This window comes from Halichoerus grypus, chromosome 3 (assembly GCF_964656455.1).
Source record: "Halichoerus grypus chromosome 3, mHalGry1.hap1.1, whole genome shotgun sequence".
NCBI lineage: Eukaryota > Metazoa > Chordata > Mammalia > Carnivora > Phocidae > Halichoerus > Halichoerus grypus.
In genome coordinates this window covers 108,848,739-108,876,030 of record NC_135714.1, presented here as the reverse complement: position 1 = coordinate 108,876,030, position 27,292 = coordinate 108,848,739, and the positions used below count along the sequence as shown (strand labels likewise).

The 27,292-nt window shown below is 37.7% G+C and overlaps 1 protein-coding gene across 2 annotated transcripts in view; it reads right to left on the bottom strand.

Moving 5' to 3' along the window:
• INTU (inturned planar cell polarity protein) overlaps positions 1–21,692 on the bottom strand; it is an 83,681-nt gene extending 61,989 nt beyond the window's left edge. Inside the window, exons 1-2 of one of the 2 annotated variants that reach the window (XM_036079414.2) lie at positions 21,453–21,692; positions 6,058–6,596 (exon numbers count right to left, since the gene is read on the bottom strand). In XM_036079414.2, the coding sequence (XP_035935307.2) occupies positions 6,058–6,596; positions 21,453–21,598 (685 nt within the window). In that variant the 5' untranslated portion in view covers positions 21,599–21,692. The remainder of the gene's footprint in view (positions 1–6,057; positions 6,597–21,452) is intronic. The other variant, XM_078069207.1, reaches the window with a different exon arrangement.
• Positions 21,693–27,292: the final 5,600 nt, after the last annotated feature.

Sequence of the window (27,292 nt, the reverse complement as noted above, 5' to 3'; positions counted from 1 at the left end):
CATAAGCAGAAAATTACGGTCTCTCCTAATCTATCATTCTAGAAATCCTTGAATAATAGTGGCTCATATATTGTAACTATCATTCAAAACATTTGATTAAGTAAAAGATCACATTGTCTGATGACGCCGGAAACTGGTGCAAGGTTTTTATTTCTCATTAAAATAGAAAATAATACTACAGAAATGTTGAAAAATTATTGATGACCCTAGCACTTTTAGCCATAATTATTTTCGCAAATTATTTTTAGTCTTTACTTACATTGACACAAATGAGATATAAAGGAATTTCATCCTTTTAAACCTCTCAAGTAATAAGAATTTTTATGTTGGTACATAGTGTTTAGATTACAATTTTTAATAGCCAAATAACGCAGACATTTATTAAATTATAATTCAAATAACCATACTCCAGTTTGACATTTTCATGCTTTTTATTTTTATTCTTACTTAAAAAATGCTTAAATAAATGTTTTCATGCACATAGTTTTCCTTCTTTTACATCTGGGTTCAGCAAACTTTCTGTAAAGGGCCAGATAAGTAAATATTTTAGGCTCTGCAGGCCATATGGTTTTTGTTGCAGCCACTACTCTACTCTGCAACTGCAGTTCGAAAGCAGCAATAGACAATAAACATATGAATGTGGCTGTGCTCCAATACAATTTTATTTATGAACACTGACATGTGAATTTCACATAACTTTCATATGTAATAAAATACTGTTCTTTTGATTTTTATTTTTTAATCACTGAAAAGGTAAAAACCATTCTCAGTTTTCAGACTACAAAAATGAGTGGTAGGACTGATCTGACATACAGGTCATGATTTACAGATCTGTTTTAGATTATTTCTTTTGGATAAGTGTCCCAAAATGGATTAAATGGGTTAAGTGGTACACTGTTGTAGCTTAATCCTTATTTCCAAATTACATTTTGGAAGGATTCAATAATTTCTTTTCTTTTTGGCTTCAAAGAGAAATCCTTCGGCACTCCCCCCACCCATTCAAGTGAAGCACCACAGCAAGTGAAAGAGTTTTGTGAATAGAAATCAGGACTTGTAGGTCCCAGCTTTATCACTGACTGCCCTCTGTTCTTGGGTAAATCACGTAATCCTTCTGGTACTCATCTGTAGAAGGAAGTAACTGCACCAGAAACTCTCTAGGAAGGCCTAAAAACTCTAATTCTATCTTTGCAATGAAGTCACTGCTTGTTTCTTTCCTTTACTACTGGGTCAAGTACCACAGGTAAAATGTGGAAAAGAAATGATGTGAGGGAGGAGAGACAGAAAAGCACAGCGGAGTTACTTTCGTTAACAAAACTGAAATATTGGGGCACCTGGGTGGCTCAGTTGGTGAAGCGTGTGACTCTTGGTTTCAGCTTAGGTCATGATCTTGGGGTTGTGAGATCGAGCCCCGCAATGGGCTCCATGCTCAGCTCGGAGTCTGCTTGAGATTCTCTGTCCCTCTCTCTCCACCCTTCTCCCGGCTTGCTCTCAATCTCTCTCTCTAAAATAAATAAATAGGGATGCCTGGGTGGCTCAGTTGGTTAAGCGTCTGCCTTTGGCTCAGGTCACGATCCTGGAGTCCTGGGATTGAGCCCCACATCTGGCTCCTTGCTCAGTGGGAGCCTGCTTCTCCCTCTGCCTGCCACTCTCCCTGTTTGTGCTCTCTATCTCTCTAACAAATGGACGAATAAAATCTTTAAAAATAATAATAAATAAAAATAAAATAAATAAATCTTTAAAAATAAAGGGAGGAAAAGAAAATTGAAATGTTTCAAGTATTACAGAAGGTGAAAATAAAAATGTGTATCAAATAACAACATACAAAATATTAGAGAATAAAACCATTCATTAGGTACTCACAAAAAATCAAACCTTTCTTCCTAAAAAAGCACTTCAAATGTTTTAACTGGAAACAACCAGAATGTCCATCAACAGTGAAATGGAAAAATGAATATACAATGGAATACTACATAGCAACAGCCTGGATATTTCTCACAGATTATAAAATAAAGTAAGTGCAAGAGAATACACACTTTATATTTCCTTTTTTTTTTTTTGTAAGATTTTATTTATCCATTTGACAGAGAGAGACACAGCAAGAGAGGGAGCACAAGCAGGGGGGAGCGGGAGAGGGAGAAGTAGGCTTCCTGCTGAGCAGGAAGCCCAATATGGGGCTCGATCCCAGGTCCCAGGTCCCTGGGATCCTGACCTGAGCCAAAGGCAGACGCTTAACGACTGAGCCACCCAGGCGCCCCTTTATACTTCCTTTAAATGAAGTTTAAGAAGGGGTAAAATTAAAAAAAAAAAAAAAAAAAAGAAGAGGAGGAGGAAAAATCAACTCTGTTAATAGAAAACTTGACTTTCAGAAGGGAGAGGGTATTAACTGGGAGGAGGCACCATGGAGCCTTCTGGGTACTGGAAATGTTCTTTATCTTGATCTGGGTGGTAGTTACACAGGCATATAACATATGTCAAAATTCACTGAATGTACACTTAAGATTTGTCCATGTTATGAATATATGTTATGCCTCAAAAAGATTTTTAAAAAGTAAAAAAACTGCAAAAAATTTAAAAGAGAAATAGCACAAGTGTGTCATACAAAACAAAGTTATTCAGTGATCACAGGTGAGAACATTAGAAGTTGCACAAAAAGCACTTAAAATAAAAACTTTGTTTTATTGTTGAGCAGAAACATTCTACAGGGGTATGTGTGTCTACAACATTAATGTGATTTCTTTAGCCCTATCCTTTCCAATCCTTAAAAAACACCTAGTTAAAATGAGTAAAAATGGGTCATCTTGAAAAAAAAATCACCAAGGTGATACGCAGTTTCTAGGATACAGGTAAAGAGGATATGCTTTGGTCTAGGGATAGAGGCTGGCTACCGGTAATTAAGGAGCAATCAGCTGTCAAACTTTTTTTTTTTTAAGATGTATTTATTTTTTTGAGCGAGAGAGCACATGCACACACTCACGCGCATGGGGGTGGGGAGGAGCAGGGAAGGGGCAGAGGGAGAAGGACAGAGTCTTAAGCAGGCTCCACGCTGGGCATGGAGCCCAACACGGGGCTTGAACTCAACCCTGAGATCATGACCTGAGCTGGAAATCAAGAGTTGGATGCTTAACCGACTGAGCCGCCCTGGTGCCCCTCAGCAGTCAGTCTTTAAGAAAAACTCAGAAATAAAAAATAAAGATGCAAGTCAGCAGCAAGAACAGCAAAAATGGCACTAGAAAATGCAGCAAAACCCCCAAAACCCCAGGAAAGAAGAATCAGAATAGAATAGAGTTCTACTGTCATGAAAGGAAAGAATGAAAACAGTCACCCGTCTGTGTTGCCCAATGCACTTTAGTCAAAGGAGGGTCATTCTCCAGCTAGACAATGGCAGAAATCACCCCAGCAAACTGCTTTACCAGGACAAAGTTTTCAAGATCCTCCTGCCTATGGGGTTACCTCACAGTTCAACCACAGACTTCAGTGTAAAATGAAACCATGAAAGAAACAACTGAGAAAATTCAGTGCTGGGGGATTATCAAAGTCACTATGATATTAAAATTGTCCATTATTTATTCCCAAAGTATGTAACTTTAAAAATATACAACATCACCATAAAATTAAAAATCTGAAAAAAGAGAAAACAAACCACCTATAATGTCTCCACACAAACCCAACACTATTAGCATTTTGCGGTATTTATATTTACTTCCAATTGTTTTCCCTGCACATATTTTTCTACATAGTTTATGCATTTATTTAATAAATGTTTTTGAGGGCTTATTTATCAACCAAGCATTTTGCTATGCACCAAGGATGAAATAATCATTTTATTTTGACAACTCTTTTTTTTACTTATGGGTAAATCATAAACTTTTCCATTATGAAACTGAAATCATGAACTTCATTTTTCTGCCTTTTCATTGCTATTCATACACATGCAGAAAAGTGTACAAACTATAATGGTACAACAATAAATTATCAAAAAGTGAACATACCCACGTAACCACACTCAAGTCAGAAAGTATACTACCAGCATCCTGTGTATCTTTAAATTATTTTAAAGATAAACAACAGGACTACCTAGCAGCCTCTTCCTCTCTATAGTTCATTCTCTTTCCTCCCATACAGATGGTGCAAAAAAATCAGGTCTAGAGGTAAGGGGCATTCCTAGAAGGTTCGGCAGACTGGAGTGAGGATCAGGGGAAAGGAAACATGGAATGGGGCACTCACTGACCATAACCACCTCTCCACTAGGTTTCAAGGGAAATGGGTAAAAAGAATTTTAGAGATTTGTCTACAAATCAGTCCAATTAGGTCCTGAGCAGAGGCCCCAGATAAATATAGGAGTTTCCCATCATGTGGTATCCTAAAATTATGGTGGTTGATAACAACCAGGCAAGATTTCATAAGCATGAATTCTGGCATCCTCTGACAGAACGAAAAGAATAAACCTTAGAGACATTTTACAAAAAAGGAAGTTGAGCACCTGAGAGAATGTAAGCATGATATTACCTTCTGTTCCAGCTATCCACTGCTATATAACGAATGACCCCAAAACTTCGGAGTTTAAAACAACAACCACCATTTATTATGTTTCCTGGTTCTGGGGTTGACTGGGCTTAGCTGAGGTTTTCACTTGGGGTTCCCTCTGTGGTTGCAGCCACGTGGTGGTTGGGGCTGGAATTTTCTGGAAGGCTTCTTCACTCATGTGTGGTAGCTGATGCTGCAGGGTGGCTGAGGCCTCAGCTGGGGTGATCAGCCAGAATAGTATTCATGGCCTCTTCATGTGGATCGGCCTTGCTCACACAATGGCAACTGGGTTCCAAGAACACCAGGCAGAAGCTGCATCCCCTTTTATGATCCCACCTCTGAAATCACATAGTACTACTTAAGCTGTAGTCCAGGCCCACAGTGGTAGAGAAGGGAGGACACAAAAACTTAACTCTCCATGGGAGGAGTATCAACACTGCATTGTTAAGAAGAGAATGTGGAGATCTTGTTGCAACCATTTGGAACACACACTGCATAGATGCTCTTCCTATGTGATTCATTCTTGTAAACCCTATCATGGCACTTATCATACTATGCGAAACTGCCTGCCTATTTCTGACCCACCTCTTGTACCACAGTAGGAGCTTCTTAAGAGGAGTGAGTGGATCCTTAGAGTAATCTTTGTATTCCTGACACTTAGCAGATGCTCAAAAATTTTGTGGACTCAGTGAACAAACAAATGCAACTTAGACTTAAAGAAATATTTTTAAATGTTTCTAAGGTAGCTATAAAAGTTTCTGTATCTAAATCTTGTAGGCTGAGTCAACTTTAAAGACTGTCAGCTTTTAGATTTGTTAATAACTTTTAAGTTTCATTAATAATATATTCTCACATTTGACTAATATAGCTTTTACCTAAGTAACGAAATTGCCTCTAACTCAAGCATTATATCCAACAGCTGAAAATGTATCAGCAATACAAAATGCTCACCTTAATATATATTCAGAATAACTTTCGGATATATTTTTTTCCCTTCAAATTGATGAGATATTTTATGACAAGCACTCTTAAAAGGAAATTTATGTATAACATCACTGTTGCTAAATATGCCAGACGAAACAGTTTAAAACCACTCCAAGAACTTAGTGTACTCAAGTGCAAACATACAATTTAAAAGTATTTTTATTCATAAATTACATATTTTTATATCATGCTATTGGATATAGGTCATTCAAATCTAAATTATCACTGTAAAATTAACTTACTTTCTTTTTCTTGTCAGCAAACATAACCAAGATGAAATAAAATGATATAATTCAAAACTCAAAAATTAGTTAAGCTATTCCTTGGCCTAAACGAGGCACACACATATTCAACTCACCAAAGTACTTATTTTAAGAACATCATGCCTTGTAGTACACCATGATTAACAATTTCACTACTGTCCCAAATATCATCAAGCAGTCCTTAATCTGTTAAGACTTTGGATATAATTGTTTTGATCACGTCTCACAAGGCATCACTAATCATGAATCTCTGCAAACAAGCACAATGTTCACCAGCAACACTTACCAATTAATATCTGACCACTCTTCATGGCAGAGCCGCCTGGCAGCAGGCCATGGACCACAAGTCTCTCTCCACTGCCCTGTTTTCCACTTTTTTTCCAGCTCCACTTGGTCTGATGGATAATCCCAACCAGGACTTCCAGAAGCTTGAGCTGCTCTTTGGCTTTGGTCACAGTTAACTTTTTGGGGTTTACATAAATATTCACATCCTTGTACCGCTGTTGGACAACAACTCCTGTTTTCTGATTGGATTGATGCTTTAGAATGGACACTGGCCCATTGTCATTACTATTTTTTTTATTGTAGCGCTTAGGTAAAAGACTTTTAGTTTTTAAAATTTTGGTAAACCGCTTGAGTTTAGGTTCATACTTTTTTCCTTCTTTGTAATCATCCTCTTCAATTATAATCTCATTTTCACTGAACCTGACATGGTTCACTGTAGGAGTCTCAGGAAGGAGGCTTTCTTCTTCATCCTCACTCAATTCCAAATAAAATAATTCTCCATTTTTCTGCACACTGTCCAGCCACTCAGGTTCAACATCACTGTGAAAAATAGAAAAGATACTCTGAATAGCAGCCAAACATAAGAAAAATAGTTATGTCTTTCAGGCACTGGGGGTGCAGGGAGGTGGGAGGAGGTGAAAGTTCTTTGATTCTTTCAAAGTCTCCTTACTATTTCTGATTTATTATAAGCATCAACATTATTTTCTAGGACACTTTTTAAGAGTCTTGAAGAAATGGGGTTGGAGGAGAGGGTATCAAAAAAGCATAGTGATAGAAAACAAAAAAAGGAGATGGCCTCCTTCTAGAATCTAAGGGTTTTTGTTTTTGTTTTTTTTTCATTTTAATTCAGCCCTTGTAAGGTTATTGCCCACTTTAGACAATTTCATTGGACAATAATTTACATTAATAGTTGATTGTGCAATTATATCCAGACATAAGCCATTTGGAAATTGGACATAAAAACATCCTATTTGCATAGAAACTTCAGCATGGCTGTCATGTTAAAATGAAAGCTAAGCCTACCATTATTAATAAGATTTGTTTATACAATAAATTTTCAAAAAACAAACATTCACCTCACCATAAACTCAAATCTCTGAAAACAACTAGTTTATAATCACATTTATAGTGATTGCTTCTATAGCTTATAATTTCCATAAAACTCCTTTTTATGAATAATTGTAGTAAGAAAAGTAAACCACGTATTACATAATTCATCATGTGATTGTTAAAAAAAATTTTAACTGGGAAGTAGGCCATTGAAAAAAACAAAAGTACTTCTTTTATAAAATGACTGAAACAGCATTAAAAAACAAAATGCTCATCTTTTTTTTTTTTTAAAGATTTTATTTATTTATTTGTTAGAGAGAGACACAGCGAGAGAGGGAACACAAGCAGGGGGAGTGGGAGAGGGAGAAGCAGGCCTCCCGCTGAGCAGGGAGCCCGATGTGGGGCTCGATCCCAGGACCCTGGGATCATGACCTAAGCCGAAGGCAGACGCTTAACGACTGAGCCACCCAGGCGCCCCCAAAATGCTCATCTTAAGGTAACAAACCTAATCACAAACTCCACCCTGCCTGTTTAATGTTATGAACACTTTACCTTTCAAACTGCTATTTTTTTAAAGCAAACTGGTTACAGTGGAAAATATGTTAAGAGAGCTATAATATTTTGATGTAAAAGGGTATAATTTGTATTCTAATCATTCCATCAAATAGAAGACATTTCCGTTTTCTGCAGTGTTTATTAGCAACTCCGGTTCTTTTAACTTAACAGTGAACTGTCTCTCTAGGAGAGCCTGGGTGACTCAGTCGGTTAAGTGTCTGACGCTTGAATTCGGCTCAGTTCATGATCTCAGGGTCGTGAGATCCAGCCCCGTGTAGGGCTTGGGCACTGGTGTTGGGCTCCACACCAGGCTTGGAGCCTGCTTAAGATTCTCTCTCCCCCTCTTCCTCTGTCCCTCCCCCCACTGCATGCACAATGTGTTCTCTCTCTCTCTCTCAAAAAAAGTTAACGGTCTCTCTAAAAACTGTGAAAATTAATTTAAAAAAATGCACTATTCTATTACTCAACTCTGAAATTAACCACCTATCTCATCTGTGGCTGGCAATTAATACAGGATTTTCAACTATATATTAATGGTTAAAAAAAGGCATACCTAACCCCAAATATCAAAACTAATATTTCTTTGGCACTTGTTGGTTCCCAATGTGTGGCATCATGTTAGCACCACTTAGCACCAGGTATTAACCATTTATCAGATGTTTCAACCATATCCATTTGTACCCACAGAAATCAGTATTTAATAACTCTGTAATTCTACTCTGAAGAATCTAAATAACTGCCTCCAATCATAAAAAATTTAGGTAAGTATGTACCATAATTTAAAATGGCACAATGTACATATCATGGTTATACACAATTACTTATGAAGATACGTATCAATTTAAACAATGAATGAAATCATTTGCTTCATAATCTCTCTCTTTTAATCTAGTATATTATTTGTATTAAATATGTGACCCCAAAGAAATACCTTTTCCCCTATGCTAAACATGAAGATGTTTCATCTTATCTCTAAAATTTGAATGAGAACCACTTTTTGGCTATGACTTAAAGATGGTGGGGGGGCACAGGACATTCAATCATGGTGGTGGTGTGGGGCACAGGACATTCAATCATGGAGCAAATGAACAGTGCCAGGTGCTTGGAAGGTACTAGAATTGTAATGATTAAAACATCAGTCCTTCCCTTGTCTAGTGGGGAAGAGAAAGCGAGAAAGAATTCACAATAATACACATGGTAAATGCAAAATAGAGGTCACCTAGTTTAGCCTGGGATTGAGGGTGAGGGCAGGGAGAATTTCTGGTAGAGGATACACAGAAGTAAGTTTTAAAAGAGTAAGTGGTTGGTGATGGGGATATGGGGGCCTGAAGGGGAAGAAGAAAAGACAATTCCAAGCAGAAATAACAGCATAAGCAGAGGCCTTGAGGGACTGTCTCTATGCCTATGTGGACAACTAAAACTAGTCTGGCCTATGTAGACAACTAAAGAAGGAACATACCTCAACATCACAAAGGCCATTTATGAAAAACGCACAGCTAATTTCATCCTCAAAGGGGAAAAACAGAGCTTTTCCTCTAAGGTCAGGAACAAGAGAGGGATGTCCACTCTCACCACTGTTATTTAACATAGTACTGGAAGTCCTAGCCTCAGCAATCAGACAACAAAAAGAAATAAAAGGCAATTGGCAGAGAAGAAGTAAAACTTCCACCATTTGCAGACAACATGTTACCCTATGTAGAAAACCTGAAAGACTCCACCAAAAAATTGCTATAATTGATATACAAATTCAGTGAAGTCCCAGGATACAAAATCAATGTACAGAAATTTGTTGCATTTCTCTACACCAATAATGAAGCAGCAGAAGGAGAAATTAAGGAATTGATGCCATTTACAATTACACCAAAAAAAAGATAATTAGGAATAAACCTAACCACAGAGGTAAAAGATCTGTACTCTGAAACTATAAAACACTGATGAAAGAAATTGAAGATGACACAAAGAAATGGAAAAACATTCCATGCTCATGGATGGAAAGAACAGATATTGTTAAAATGTCTATACTACCCAAAGCAATCTACACATTTAATGCAATCCCTATCAAAATACCACCAGCATTTTTCACAGAGCTAGAACAATCAATCCTAAAATTGTATGGAACCACAAAAGACCCCAAATAGCCAAAGCAATCTTGAAAAAGAAAGGCAAAGCTGGTGACATCACAATTCCAGACCTCAAGTTATATTACAAAGGGGTAGTGATCAAGACAGTATGGTATTGGTGGAAAAACAGACACATAGATCAATGGAACAGAACAGAAAATCCAGATATGGACTCACAACCATATGGTCAACTTATCTTCAACAAAGCAGGAAAGAATATCCAACAGAAAAAAGACAGTCTCTTCAAAAATTGGTGCTGGGAAAACAGCCAATGTCAGAGAAGTTGCTGCCTGTGCAGAAGAATGAAACTAGACCAATTTCTTACACCATACACAAAAATAAATTCAAAATGGATGAAAGACCTAATGGATGAAAGACCTAAATGAGACCTGAAATATTAAAAATCCTAGAAGAGAACACAGGCAGCAACTTCTTTTCTCTGACATTGGCTGTAGCAACTTTTTTCTAGATAGGTCCCCTGAGGCAAGGAAAACAAAAGCAAAAATGAACTACTGGGACTACATCAAAATAAAAAGCTTTTGCACAGCAAAGGAAACCATCAACAAAACTAGAAGGAAACCTTCAGAATGGGAGAAGATATTTGCAAATGACATATCTGATAAAGGGTATGTCCAAAATCTTAAAGAACTTATCAAACTCAACACCCAAAAAACTATAATCCAGTTAAGAAATGGGCAGAACACATGAACAGACATTTTTCCAAAGACATACAGATGGCCAACAGACATATAAAAAGATGCTCAACATCACTCATCATCAGGGAAATACAAATCCAAACCACAATGAGATACCACCTCACACCTGTCAGTATAGCTAAAATTAACAACACAGGAAACAACAGATGTTGGTGAGGATACGGAGAAAGGGGAACCAAACCCTCTTACACTGCTGGTGGGAATGCAAACTGGTGCAGCCACTGTGGAAAAAGTATGGAAATTCCTCAAAAAGTTAAAAATAAAACTACCATATGATCCAATTGCAGTACTAGGTATTTACCTAAAGGATACAAAAATACTGATTCAAAGGGGTACATGCTCCCTAGTGTTTATAGCAGCATTATCAACAATAGCCAAAATATGGAAGCAGCCGAAGTATCCATCAACTGATGAATGGATAAAGAGGTGATACACACACACACACACACACACACACACACACACACACACACAGAGGAATATTATTCAGCCATAAAAAAGAATGAAATCTTGCCATTTGCAATGATGTGGATGGAGCTAGAGTATTATGCTAAGTGAAATAAGTCAGTCAGAGAAAGACAAATACCATATGATTTCACTCACAGGTGTAATTTAAGAAACAAAACAGATGAACATCGGAGGGGGTGAAGAAAGAGAGGCAAACCATAAAACAGATTCTTAATTATAGAGAATAGACATGTTGGAGGGGGGATGAGCAGGGGAGGGGCTAAATAGGTGATAGGCATTAAGGAGGGCATTTGTTGTGATGAGCACTGGGTGCTGTAAGTAAGTGATGAATCACTAAATTCTACTCCTGAAACTAATATTACACTGTATGTTAACTAACTAGGAATTTTAATAAAATCTTATAAACAAAACAAAACAAAGCTAGTCTACGGTTGCCAAAGGTGGGGCACGAGAGGAAACGTAGTCAAGTCTTAATTTTACAAGGCCTTTTGGACCATGGCAAGGGGTTTGGATTTTATAGTGTAAGAGTTTTAGATAGAGATTTATGTGTCAGGTATCTCTGGATAGATCTGCTTTAATAAGAAATTGGAAGAAGGATTTGAGGTAGATAAGATTCAAGTCAAGAGACTAGTTAGGGGGATGTTTAGATACTAGGCAAAGATGGTATCTAAAGCAAGGCAGATATGAGGAATTCTTAATCTCAGGAAACAAACTGAGGGTTGCTGGAGTGGTGGGGGTGGGAGGGATGGGGTGGCTGGGTGATAAACATCGGGGAGGGTATGTGCTATGGTGAGCGCTGTGAATTGTGTAAGACTGTTGAATCACAGACCTGTACCTCTGAAACAAATAATACATTATATGTTAACAAAAAAAAACAAAAAAGAAGGAGAAGATAGCAGGAAGGGAAGAATGAAGGGGGGAAATCGGAGGGGAGACGAACCATGAGAGACTATGGACTCTGAGAAGCAAACTGAGGGTTCTAGAGGGCAGGAGGATGGGGGGGATGGGTTAGCCTGGTGATGGGTATCAAAGAGGGCACATACTGAATGGAGCACTGGGTGTTATACGCAAATAATGAATCATGGAACACTACATCAAAAACTAATGATGTGATGTATGGTGATTAACAGAACATAATAATAAAAATAAATAAATAAATAAAGCAAGGCAGAAAACATGGAAAGTAAGAAAAACATTTAAGAAATGCTTGAAAATCACTGTACTTTGAGACTGATTAGATGAGATGATGACAGAGGAAGGAATTAATGTCGACCAGATTCCTAGTTGGTGACTGTACTTTCATACTTTCATGCATCCTTTAATCATACATATGGACAGATTCATTTTATATAAATGGGAACAAAACTATAATACATGTCATCTTCCCTTCCTACTTTTCACTGACATAAATGTTAAATATTCATGTTCTTAAAATCATAAAATCATATAAAAACATATACAGGATTATGCTGTCATTGTTTTGAAAAACTAGAATTATTACATATTCTATTATATATAAATATAATGTGGACGGGCACCTGGGTGGCTCAGTCATTAAGCGTCTGCCTTCGGCTCAGGTCATGATCCCAGCATCCTGGGATCGAGCCCCGCATCAGGCTCCCTGCTCAGCGGGAAGCCTGCTTCTCCCTCTCCCACTCCCCCTGCTTGTGTTCCCTCTCTCGCTGTCTCTCTCTGTCAAATAAATAAAATCTTAATAAAAAATAAATAAATAAATAAAATGTGGAATCATCTTTCAAATGTGTGTGTATATATATATATATATATATGTATATATACACATACCTTTAACATGTATCACCCCTAATGGCTGCATTAATGGTTCCTATCAAGGATGAAGTACATTTGGTCATTCACCTCCTTATAAGCTAGCTTTGTGTTCAGTATTTGTTTTACCCTTATGGACAATGATACAGTAACCATCCTTATATGTATGTATACATATACATTTTTATCCAAAGATTATACCAATTCACATTTCCACCAACAACGAATGAGATCCATTTTCCTCACCTCTAAATTTAAAAGATACTTCACTTTAAGAGGAAGAAGAAATTAAAAGAAGGGAGATAAGAGGAACAGGAACAAAGACAGGGAAATGAATGTACGAGACTCATGAAAGAAGGAAACATGTATAGCAAAAAAAAAAAGAAAATGAACTGAGAAGTCACAAAGACCTGGGTTCAAATTCTGTTCTATTGACATTTTTACTTTTCTAAGCTTTAGTTTTTCTCTTCTAGAAAACAGGTTATAGCTACCTCACATGCCTGTTATCAACAGTAAATTTAAAAATGTGCTTGGCATGGTAAGCGTCAAATTAATATCAGTCCCTTTCCTCTTGCCCAACAGAATCAAAAATGTAGAGAAACTTATAACTTTATTAGATATAGCACTCATACTTCTGTATTCTTCCAACCCCTGGCAATAAAGGAAGATGTCTCCAATGACCTCTATTTGCTAGGCTCCAGGCTAAGTGCTATTGGCATAAGAAGCAAACTAGAGGGGTGCCTAGGTGGCTCAGTCGTAAGCGTCTGCCTTCGGCTCAGGTCATGATCCCAGGGTTCTGGGATTGAGCCCCGCGTTGGGCTCCCTGCTCGGTGGGAAGCCTGCTTCTCCCTCTCCCACACCCCCTGCTTGTGTTCTCTCTCTCGCTGTGTCTCTCTGTCAAATAAATAAAATCTTTAAAAAAAAAGAAGCAAACTAGATGCGGCCTCTGTGGCTCCCATAGTTCAGTATTCTTGGAAGGTTCCTTATTTTCTACTCCAGATGATTAATTCCTATTTGGATAAACATCAAGAGCATAACTGATTAATGTGTTAGAAAGTTTAACAGAGTTGTAAAGACTGTATTCTCAAACTAGTTCTACTAGAAGAGGGTGTATTAAAGACAACAACTATGAAAAAACCAACCTTTCAGTCCAACTATTATTAATAACAAAATTAAACAAATTAATATTATATGTTGATACTCCCTCCTCCAGGAGATGGAGCTTAATCCTTCCTCCCCTTTAATGTGAACTGGACTTAGTGACGCATTCCAAAGAACAGAGTATGGAAAGTGAGAAACAGTAACTTCACAGTGAAGAAACCTTGCAGACATTACCTTAACCAAGCGATCCAGGTTATGAAAAACAAGAAACAAAAAGAAACTGTCACAGACCACAGGAAACTAGGGAGACTTAATGACTAAATGCAATGTGATATCCTGGATTAGATCCTAGAACAGAAAAAGGACGTAAGGATTTTCAAATAAAGTCTGGAGTTTATTTAATAGTACTGTACTAATGTTAATTTCTTAGTTCTGGCAAACATACCATAGTTGTGTAAGATGTTAACATCAGGGGAAACTGGGTGAAGGATATAAGGGAACTCTCTGTACTATGTTTGCAACTTTTCTGTAAATCTAAACTTAATGCCAAAAGAAAATGCTTATTTTGAAAAAAGAATTAACTCTAGCAGCTTTAATTCTGATTTTTATAATACAGATTTTCTAAGTGTTCTTTAATCTCTTTTCTCAGATCCTATGGTACAAACTGCAAAGTTATCATTGTGTAAATGTCTTTCAATGAGATTATTTTGTTTATTCCACTTTTCTCTGAACAGAAACAATTGTATATTCATTGCCTGCAAAGTTTGAGGACAGTTTCATTGGTTTTCAAGGCTCTAAATGATGTAGTAAACATGAGCAGAGTCCTTCTTCCCAAAGAAAGATTTGCTAATTTGCAAATAACCAAGTTCACTTACATAAACAGTAACATAACTATATTAAAGAAAATGAACTTCAGATAATGCTAATAAGTTTCTCAATTCATATTCAAGAATTCTACGCTGAGGGGCGCCTGGGTGGCTCAGTCGGTTAAGCATCTGCCTTCAGCTCAGGTCATGATCCCAGAGTCCTGGGATTGACCCTGTATCAGGCCCCCTGCTCAGTGGGGAGCCTGCTTCTCCCTCACCCTCTTCCTCTCCCACTCCCCCTGCTTGTGTTCCCTCTCTCGCTGTCTCTCTCTCTGTCAAATAAATAAATCTTAAAAAAAAAAAAAAAGAATTCTACACTGATACTAATTTTTTTCTTCTAAATTATTGAATCTCTCAGGTCCTTATTTACATTGCCAACACTTTTTATCAATTGAAATGGTATTAGGATTTTCTTGGCTACCACAAGAAAAGTTATGAATAGCCAGACCTACTGGTTCATTTCCTTAAGGAAAACAGACTTTTGCTACTACTCCAAACCTGTTACAGTATACTTTGTTTTCCTTTTTAGTGGGCAAAAGCACCAAACTGGTCAACACACATGGTGCTACTATGTACAGCAGGACAATTCTAGGGACAAAGAAAAACCACACTCAATAAAAACGCACACAATAAAAATATCATAACAAATAAATATGGATTCTATCTGGTGTTTGTTCAGTACTGGTCTGTCCAACACTTTTCTGTGTTTGTTTTTCTGTGCTCTGTCTACCAGCAATATCTAATATCTCTTTTGATTGTTTTCTAGAAGAAAGCCATAGTTTGAATGGTTAAAATCTATGCCAGATGTTATGGCAGCTTGAGGGGTGGGGAACCTGGGATGGCTGGTGTTCTTTCTAGCCTAGCCACGGTCACCACTGGAACAAATGTGAAGCATGGTAGAGAAAAGGAAGGGATCAGCCAGTAAATTATTGTGTACTCACTGCATGAAATAAATTTTTACATCAGGAAGATATCTCCACTGGAACTATACTAATAATGACCCCATTCCCAGGACCACATTCCCTACCGCCACCCCCTTCAGTTAAATGGAGCATGCTTACAAAGCACTAAGTTAGGGATAAGATCTGAGCCTGGCAAAATTGAAATCATAGGCCAGCAAAACATTTTGTGATAGGGCATTTTTGTACTTTTAAAAATGTCAGATGGACTGAGGGCTCATCACCTAGCTAAAATGCATGTGCCAACAGTGAAGAACAAAAACCGCTATAGGAGAGCCAAATTTGGAGAAATTAGGTCTAAGAAGTATCAAAAAAGGTAAAGGAGAAGATAGCACATAAGTGGGACATTGAATGATTTTGACAAGATAGGAAGAAAGGGTGTTTCAGAGAGAACAAAGGACATACAAGTATAGGTGTGAAAGTACACCAGAGATATGAGAATGAGTGTATGTTTCTGCATAGTAATATTAAGCACTGAATGTTTGTGTCTCCCCAAAATGTGTATGTTGAAACCCTATCACTCAATGAGATGGTATTAGGAGAGGGACCTTTGGGAAGCAATTAGGATTAGATGAGGCCATGAGGATGGAGTCCTGGTGAATGGGATTAGTGCCCTCATAAGGGTCATGAGAAAGCTTGCTTGTTCTCTCTGCTCTCTGCCATGTAAGGATACAAAGAGAAGTCAGCAATCTACAACTTGGAGGAGGGTCTTCACCAGAACCTGACCATGCTGGTACAGTGATCTTGAACTACCAGCCTTCAGAATTGTGAGAAATAAATTTCTGTTGTTTATAAGCTACTCAGTCTATGCTATTTTATTTTATTTTATTTATTTATTTTTTTGAGAGAGAGTGTATGTGCGAGCGGGAACGGGGGTGAGGGTGCATAGGGAGAGGGATAGAGAATCTTAAGCAGGTCCATGCCCAGTGCAGAGCCCAATGTGGGGCTCAATCCTAGGACCCTGAGATCATGACCTGAGCCAAAATCAAGAGTCAGATGCTTAATCGACTGAGCCACCCAGGCACTCTATACTATTTTTTAAATAGCAGCCCAAGGTAAGACAAGTGGGAATAAAGAAGGCTTTAAAGAAGGAAGATCATCAAAGATGAGATCAGAGAGGCTAGGGACAGATCTGAAACAGCTTTAAAATCATCCTAAGGAATCTGGAATTTATTTGGGAGGCCACCGAGCTTTTGAGTACTACAGAAAAATGATTTACTACCCTTTTTTTTTAGAACAGTTTTAGGTTCAAAGCAAAATTGAGTTGAAGGTACAGAGAGACTCCCTTCCTCCCACCTCCTCCATTATCAACATCTCCCACCAGAGTGATACATTTGTTACAATGGATAAACCTATACTCATATATTATAATCACCCCAAATCCATACTTTACATTACAGTTCACTCCTGGTGGTGTATATTTTACAGGTTTAGGTAAATGTATAATGACATGTATCATCCACCATTATAGTATTATACAGAGTAGTTTCACTGCCCTAACACAATTATCTTATTACTTCAAATTTTAAAATAAAAGTCAGAATAAATGAAGGCGCATAAATCTTCTCAATCAATACCAGGAAGATAGTTTTCATGTAAAGAAAAGCCATGTCTTTGGTGAGAAGTATATAGGGGTCTTCTTTCTTTTGTGCATATTTCAAATTTTTCAGAAAAAATAATTTTGAATTAAGAAAAAAGAAAAGCATGTCTTTATTAGGTCATCTACACAAAGATTTTATAGAAATGTCTGCACATTCAGCCTTCAGTTTTCTCTTTAACCACACTGCCCCTTAGAACATGTAGTGTTCTCCCTCCTGAAGATATGGAGGAAGTTGTGAAACTGCTGACAAAGATGAGAAAACTTGTTATGAGAGAGATCTCATAAAACGATAGCTTATAACCAAGAATTCTTCTAATTCTGAACCCCTCAAGACCAGGGAAAACTTGATGAAATTAAAATGTTAACACTTTTAGGCAAGCAAAATAATCTTGTAAAATTTGCATTTCTCTTAGAGAATCCTCTACTGTATGTATATATCAAATCACCACATTGTACACCTTAAATATATACAATTTTTATTTGTCAATTATACTTCCATAAAGCTGGGGGAAAATGAGGAAACTCAGCTTGGATTGACCCTCTTCCAAATCAAATACATGTCACCTCTACCATCAACTCCTCTTTGTCTTCTTGTCAATCCCTCACCATCAACTGTTCACAATTTTCCTGTTCCTAGGATTTAACAAATCTCACAGTCAACAAAATTCAGAGTTAAGTAAATACTCTCATTCCCATTTTAACATGTGAAAACTGATCCTTACAGAAGTCATGTGACACATGTAAGGCCATATGGTTAGTGGCAGGGTAAAGAGAAATGTTGTCTGACCCCTATCTTAATCCAATACTCATTACACTGCACCAGGATGATTATTTCAGGCAACATTATAAAGAAATTCCATTGTAATTGAAGTGGTTGAATTCTTTGCAATACAACCATCAGTGACCAAGCCTGACATATTAGCTGTTTTTTAAATCTCAGCCTTCTTTTCTGGATCACAGGGATGACCTAGTTAAGCACATGAATATTTGCTTCATTTTATTTAGCTTCATTGGTAATATTCACACGTGTTTAATTCTATCTTTGATCCAAACTGCCACAATATACCTTTTTATAGTAGGTTCTCTAAGAGAAAAATGATTTAGAACTGTGTTCTAGAAAGCAAATTCTGGCAGCTGTAGGGAAAAAAGACTAGAGATAAAAGACGAGGCATCCAGATCAGTTAGAAGGCTACTCCACTCTTATATGGGAGAGTCAAGTGCTTTAAGTCAGGCAGTGCCTCTGAAGAAAAGAAAGAAGGAGGGGTGGCTATCAGAAAAGGAAATCAACAAGATTGGAGACTTATTAGATCTGAAGACATGAGCAAGGAGAGAATGATGTCAGTAAGTAAGATGGGCAATGCTAGAGGAGAAACAGGGAAGATATGAATTATCTTCAAACACACTGAGTTGGAAGTAGAAAGGGTAGCAAAGAATTGCCATTTCTCATCATAAACTTAGATAAACACTGTTTGAATTTCTAATCTATGTAATTTGATAAAAGAGAAAGTAAATTAAAAGAAAAAAGAAGTCAGGGTTCGGAGCAGAAGAAAAAGGGAATTATCCTAAACTGGATGTTAATACAGTGTATGGCATCATGACTTCGAAGTATTTTGATTCTTCAAGTATAACATTCCTATGTTAAAACCCAAGAAAAGGATAAATTTTGGTATATTCATACAATGGAATCCTATTCAGAAGTTTAAAAAGAATGAACTACATACAGGCAACAACATGGGCAATTCCTATCTCTTAGCTTTGATGAGAAAGATTAGGTTCACATGTTCACATGTCCCTGTGCCTTTGATTATGAAGTGATCTCGTCCAGAGGTGCCTGGGTGGCTCAGCTGGTTAAGTGTCCCATGGTTGGTTTTGGTTCAGGTCATGATCTCAGGGTCATGAGATTCCACGGCAGGTTCCACACTCAGCACAGAGTCAGCGTGAGAGTCTCCCTTGCCCTCTGCCCCTCCCCCATCCCACATGCTCGCTCTCTCTAAATAAATAAATAAAATCTTAAAAAAAAAAAAAAAAGAAGTAATTTTGTCCAAACTGGGAAGACCACTTCTGCAGTGGTGACTCTGCAGGTTAGAGAAGTAAATAGGAACAGACCAGAACCTACCCGGTCAGATCAGCAAATCAATTCTCATGTCCTACACACGAAGAAGGAACAAACGTAAAATCTGAATCTTTTTTTTTTTAAAGATTTTATTTATTTATTTGACAGAGAGAGAGACAGTAAGAGAAGGAACACAAGCAGGGGGAGTGGAGAGGAAGAAGCAAGCTTCCCGCCGAGCAGGGAGCCAGATGTGGGGCTCGATCCCAGGCCCCTGGGATCACGACCAGAGCCGAAGGCAGACGTTTAACAACTGAGCCACCAGGCGCCCCATAAAATCTGAATCTTGACAGGACTTGAAAATATAGACCAGCCAAATATTTTACAATAGAGATTTACTGTACTTTTACTATTAGGAAGATAAACAGTGGAACATTTGGAGTAACGAGTGAATGACTAATCTGGAAAGCTTAATGCCCTTTAAAAAAAAAATATATATATATATATACACACAAATGTTTATATATGTATATATAAAATCCATATTTACATGTATTTTGAATCACAAAATGTTTTGAGGTAACAAGTTTTCTTAACACAAGGTCCTCAGATTGCTCATTTCCTAGGAAACAGGGCTAGTTCATTTACCTTCATTCCATTAAAATCCGGGCACTCCATTTGCAATCAGGTCTCCTAAATTTCTATACTGAAACACTCAGCTGTGTGACTATGGGTAAATTACAGATTCTCTCTGAGCTAAAAATGTGTGTTTCTAAGATGTAGAGAAACCAAAAGCTTGAGTCTCACAAGGTCTATGACTCCCACAGCAAGACCAAATTAGGTTTCCTGTAACCCATACTTCATCCAGTGCCTCACTTGATAACCATAATTTTTAAATTATTTTTTAAATGACCACAGCAGAAGATTACACAAAATACTTGACAGTCTCTTCAAGAATGTAATCTGTCCTTACTGAGCCTCTAGAGTATATTAAGTAGTCATTAGTTTTCCCTTACCCTTTTAAAGATAATGGCAAAATTTTTTTACATACCCAGAGGTGGAAATAATTGCCAAGTAATTTTTCCTCCTAAATACACATTAAATACTTGTAATCATTGTTCCTAAATAATACACTTAAAATGTCATCCTAAAACTGACTATGCATGGCAGTCTATTATGGGATTGGTTGAGGTTTTGGCACCTAAACCTTTTCACTGTTAGTCATTCATTTCAAACTAGGGCTAATTTACTTTTCCAAAAAGGTCTTAATTCATAGCAGTAAGAAACAGATTTCTTCAACATTGAAATAGCATTGGGTCCTATGAATCAAAATAGCTTTTTCAATATTATTAAGGATTAAAAAGTGGAAAATAACACTTAGATATTTTGTATTTTAAAAATTCCATTATTGGGACACCTGGGTGGCTCAGTCGGTTAAGCGTCTGCCCTCAGCTCCTGGTCATGATCCCTGGGTCCTAGGATTGAGTCCCACATCCGGCTCCTTGTGTAGCAGGGAGTCTGCTTCTCCCTCTGCCTGCCGCTCCCCCTGCTTGTGCTCTCTCTCTGACAAATAAATAAAAATCTTTTTAAAAAATAAAAATTACATATGACACTAAGTAGAAAACAAGAAAACCATGAGAACGCATAGGAAAATATAGCAGAAATACCCCAAAATGCTGAGAAGTTGTCCTTGAAGGTGAAGACTATGGGTGGATTTTCTTTTATATACTACCCATTTTTATAACAAGAAAAAAAATCTGTATAATTTAAATAGTTGATTTATAAAACGTGGAGGGTACCCTTCCACTAAAATCACAAAGATCATAACAGCAGAGAAGACACTGCGATAGGATCAGAGTTTTGTGACCATCCTAACAGATATACCCGCCACAGAGGAGAACCTCCTCATCTGACAATCATAAAAAGCCCCCAATAGCGAAGAAGGGCACGTCACTGCGGCTCACAACACCGCACAACTGGAACGTGGCTCAAATAAATCCCTCTGATTACAGAACCTCAAACACTCAATCCCAACTACGCCAACATTCTGGCAGTCCCCCCCAGGCCACGTGTACACTCTCTGGATTGAAAGGATGGATTTAATTGTCCCTCTTCAAGACTCTTACTCATAATCGCTACTCGCTGAGGAGTATGAACCCGAGTAGCTGACCCGATCTTCGTAATCGCAATCCTCATCTTCTTGTGAAGAGGGGTCTCCAGGGAGCTCATCTGGGCTATGACGCGAGCCACACGAAATCGGAGACGCCATCATCAGGAATGCAATAGCTACAAGTCGTGTAATTCAAATCTCGAAACTACGGCTCGCCCTAACCGCCATGTTGTCTCCGCTGGGGAAAGGGCAGAGGCCACGTGACGGCCGACCCTTGGCTGCAATTGGTGGCGGTTGGGTCGCCAGGGAGACGAGGAAGCTTTCCCGAGAGCGCGAGATCTACTCAAAGAAGCCAAAGAGGTGAAATTTCCAGGAGGGCGTCTCAGTTGGAGGAATTCAAGTAGCTAAAACTTCACCGCTTAGCCTCTCCTAAATGCACTCTTTTGGAGCCGCATAATTTATCAACAGCGGAGACCCACTGGTGGGTTTCCCCCCCTTTTTCTTCCAGTTTGCACTTTGCCCTTTCTACGAGGAACAGCTGCCCAAAGCCTTAGAGTCTAGCACGAAGCCTGGGGTTCCCTTGAGGTAAAGGAAACTCCTCTCTACCTTTCCTCGGGGCCTCTGCCTCTTGTGCTGGGAAGGGACGCTTTTAAGCAACGCCCTCTAAGAGGTGCTAATGTAAATAACGCCCCATTGTTTCTTTGGTTTTCATACTGTTTCGCAATTGCAAACGTTTTTATAGTTTTCCCAAAAAGATATTGTAAAGTGCTTCAAATGGGTGGCAGTGTTGTGAAATCAACTGCATGTTCATTTTGTAACGCAAACTTATAATTTGTTCACATCACTGAGTTGGAAGTGTAAACTGATAAATTTTATCGGTAATTTACGAGTACCTCCATCAAGTATTTTTTTCTAAGTACAAAATACTAGCATTTATTGAGAGTCAGCCATTTTTCAAATTATTTGTTCTATTCGTATTCTATGCTAAGTATTCACATACTATGAAGTAAATATCCTTATACTAAAATAAAGAAACTGAAGCTTAGGTTATTCATCTTAACGGTCAATTGGCTAGAAGGCAATAAAGTCAAACAAAAATCGGACCCAAGTCATTAACTACTAGATTATATTTCCTCCTCAGGACTCAGTAATTCAACTGTTACAGATCTATTCCAGGAAAATAAAGGATGCAAAAAATTTATAAAATTTCTGAAAGTGGAAAGCTGAAAGCAATCTAAATGTTTGACAATAGGGGAAAAGTTAAATAATAACATATGAAATATGAATATTATGAAATAGAAATGTTTTCAAAGAGTAATGCATGGGGGAAATACTCATTTTATAGCAAGTGAAAAAAGGATATAATATTTTATGATCTCACTGGATGGGTGCTGGAGATTCAACTTAAACTACATGGACAGATGTTGGAGACTGAAAGACAAATAGGCAATTTATAAAATACAGTGATAAGTATCACGATAAATGCAGAGTTCTAAGGAATACCCAAGGGAAAATAGACTGGGGTGTCGAGGGCCACAGCAAATTTCTTAGAGGAAGTCTAAACTTATCTTGTTATTATGGAATATTATAATCCAAAAAGAGAAGAGTAGTGGGAAATGAGTCCTCCCATGGCCCAAAGTGGTTATATGCATGGAGAATTAAAAAAAAAACCTGAGCAGGGGGCGCCTGGGTGGCTTAGTCAGTTAAGTCTCTGCCTTTGGCTCAGGTCATGATCCAGGTCAAGATCCCCAGGTCAGGCTCCCTGCTCAGTGGGGAGCCTGCTTCTCTCTCCCCCTCTGCTCCTCCCCCTCCACTCTTGCTCTCTCAAATAAATAAATAAAACCTTTAAAAAAAAAACAAACCTAAGCAGTAGCAGGCTAACAGTATTTAAACTTTCAAGATGCAATTTAGTTTCATTTGTCACAATACAATATGTACATTTGAATATCCTAAGCTTTTTTGTTGTATAATTTTTAAATGTGCTTTTTCAGAGTTGTATGCCAGCTACTGAATATTGTTTTGCAGTTTGCTTTGAATTAATTTATAAAATTGTTTTTATCTTATCTAAGAGATATAGAACACAGAGCTTATACTTGTTTATTTAAAATTATAATTTAAAAAAGTTTAAGTCATCCCTGGAAATCCACAACAGTTTTTCTTTAAAAGAGGTTTATATATCGCTCAGATTGGAAAACGGGGAACTAGTTCATAAAGGGATAATGGGGCAAAGGAGGAGGGTAGCAGGAGAAGATGGCATCTAAGGCACAGATGGAAGGATATGACCTTGCTGACATGTCTTCCTTAAAACTGGTTCCTAGGGACGCCTGGCTGGCTCAGTCAGTTAAGCGGCTGCCTTCGGCTCAGGTCCTGATCCCAGGGTCCTGGGATCGAGTCCCGCATCGGTAGAAAAAAAAAAAAATCTTAAAAAAAAACCTCAAACTGGTTCCTAAAGGGAGGTGCAGGTGTGGATGCTGATTTGCCAGTTTTAGTCAGGGAGCTGAAATACTATCCATGTATTAGTGTTTATTTTCTCAGGTAAGTAGAAGGCAACCTTGCCAGCTGAAAATGATGAAGGAAGTAATGGGGTTAGAAGTTTGAAGAGAATGGATCCAGGAAGGAAGGGAAACAAGTATTTCCATCAGCACTGAGGTCCAAAAAAATGTATTACTTTTAAAATCAGAGAAACATTATTATAAAAAAAAGTTGGAACCACTATAATAGTTATATTATGTTGGTTAAAACATACATACTTATTCTCACCACAATCTCAAATGTTAAAAATTACTTAAGATTTCATTCCAAAATAAAGAATGCTTGGGGTGCCTGGCTGGCTCAGTTGGAAGAGCATGAGACTTTTGATCTCAGGGTCCTGAGTTCGAGCCCCACCTTAGCTGTAGAGATTACTTATTTTTTTCTTTTAAACTTTATTTATTTACTTGACAGAGAGAGACACAGGGAGAGAGGGAACACAAGCAGGGGGAGTGGGTGAGGGAGAAGCAGGCTTCCCTCTGAACAGGGAGCCGGATGCGGGGCTCATCCCTGGACCCTGGGATCATGACCCCAGCCGAAGGCAGACGCTTAACGACTGAGCCACCCAGGCACCCCTAGGTGTAGAGATTACTTAAGTAAATAAACTTTTAAAAAATGCTTTAGGCACCTCTTTAATTTTGTTATTTTAAAAGCATCTCATTGGAAGTGAAAAAGAAAAGGACATTTTAAATTTTAACAAAAAAAACACATTTTCTTCATATAAATAACACTCTGGAAATTAAGAAACAAACAGATGAACATAGAGGAAGGGACGGAAAGATAAAATAAATAAAAAGAGAGGGAGGCAAACCATAAGAGACTCTTAACTCTAGGAAACCAACTGAAGGTTGCTGGAGGGGAGGTGGGTGGGGAGATGGGGTAATTGGGTGATGGGCATTGAAGAGGGCACTTGATGTCATGAGTACTGGATGTTATATGCAACTGTTGAATCACTAAATTCTGCCTCTGAGACTAATAATACACTATGTGTTAACTAAATTGAATTTAAAGAAAATTTTTGTAAAAAATTAAAAAAGAACACTATTTTTTCTCTATAAACATCTAATAATTTCATACCCTGCTCATAAACCTTCAGTGTCACCCCATAAAGTCTAAACTGTGTAGTCTTTTGACTACAAAAGAAAATTCCAATTCTACAAACAATTGAGCACCAATTGGGAATTAGATGCCTTATTTCCTGCATTAATCAAGTTAATCAAATGTGCCCAACATGTCAGATCAAATGATCCCCTGGGGTTCTTGTTAAACAGAGAGATTTTAAGGCCTGCCCCACTTCAACAGGATCAGAATCTCCAGGGAAGTTGGCCTGGAAATCTCTATTTTAAAAAGTGCCCCTGCCCCTCAGTGATCCCTAGGTTAAGGTAAACTTGGGAAACACTGCCCTAAGCCTCCACTCAGTTCTAATGCTTCATACCTGCAGGCCCACTGACCATTTCCCCAGTAGGCTAGAACCCACTCCCACCTCCTGAATTTGAGCCTGGCAGACAGACCTCTCCCTGCTCCAGAACCTACTATATGTATAATCTTGAGCCAATCAACCTCTCCAAGCTGCATTTCTTTATCTGTGAATTCAGATATTGGTACATACTTCACAGGACTGTTTATAAAGTCCAATAAGTTAATGCATGTACAATACCTAGCACATAAAGTGTCAATAAAACTTAAATTATTTTATAAATCATTTACTCATGTGGTTCTTTCATTGAGGAATGCTACTTATCCAAAATATCACATTTTACTTCAAGACCCAATTCTAATAGTACCCTTTTCAAGAAGCCTCCCACACTCTTTTCTTATCTCAGTGACAATTCCTCTTTCCACTTTCCCCTCATAATCTATCCAAAAAAGTTCTGTTATAACAAGTATCAGTCTGGGTGTTTCTAAATTATTTAGGAATGTGTCTATCTTTGCTATCAAACAACAAATTCCTGGAAGATATGACTGGGTCTTTTTTGTTGTTTTTCAATCTTTCATCTTATACAAGGTTGAACAGGAGCAGGAAGTGCCACATAAAAGTATCTTCTAAGAAACTTCTTTACAATAGCCATGTCTCTGGGTTATGTTAACTTCCTTGGCTAGTCTATTTCCATATGTTAGTTTAATAGACAAAATCTGCCCCACCCAAAACGTTACCATTTTGCTTGATCTTTCACGAAAGAAGAAATAATAGCAATCATTTTATATTCTTATTTAAATTTTTAGGGTGATATTAGCTAATCAGATTTCTAATTTTATATATCACATTTGTACTAAATATCTAACAACCTTAGGTATACTAGAGGGGATGAAGAACAGAAAAGAATAACATGCTATTTTCAGGGCCTTTAAAAAAATACTGACTGTTTCATAATTAGCAATTTCAGGAAGACTTAAAAGAGACTGGGGTATATTCTCAATTTCTATTTTCCACTACACAGATGGCCAGCTGTCTTCTGGACTAAATATGTTTAGTTTAATATATATGACATAAAGTCCTTATTTTTCATAGATTACCATCTCAATTAGGCAAACAATACAATTCTGACATAAAATACGCCAGATAAGAACATAATTAAATATTTAGTGTCTTTAGCAGTTTCAAGAGCTCTCCGCTTAGTAGTAATGGAAGCTAGCAATGAGAAGTAAGTGAAAACAGGGCCACCTGAGGTCATGTCCATTAAAAAATTACCGCAAGGAAAGTGCACGGAACTTGGCATTCTTTGAAACTAATTAACATTGTCTTAATTGTGAACAATGAAATTACTCATGAGCTATGTGGTAATACCGACAATCCCAATCATTTTAAACATTATGAATAAATAACTTGGTAGGCCAGCAAAATAGCATTTTAAAAACTGACGCTTCACAATGTGAGATTCTTAAAATTTGGGATAGAGTCATGTAAGAAGAACATTTCAGCAATCTTAGGATCTAAAATTCTAATTTTTTGGGGCGCCTGAGTGGCTCAGTTGTTAAGCGTCTGCCTTTGGCTCAGGTCATGATCCCGGGGTCCTGGGATCGAGCCCCGCATTGGGCTCCCTGCTCAGTGGAGAGCCTGCTTCTCCCTTTCCCACTCCCCCTGCTTGTGTTCCCTCTCTCGCTGTCTCTCTCTGTCAAATGAATAAATAAAATCTTAAAAATAAAATAAAATAAAATTCTAATTTTTCTATATAAAAATTGAATTACCTGTAAAAATGTATGGACTTATTCCATAGAGAGCATACATTCTCTATTTCAATAATAATGAAATACAGATAAGAATACAGAGGTAAACATAAAAGTAACTGAAGCAGGGGTGCTTGGGTGGCTCAGTCAGTTAAGTGTCTG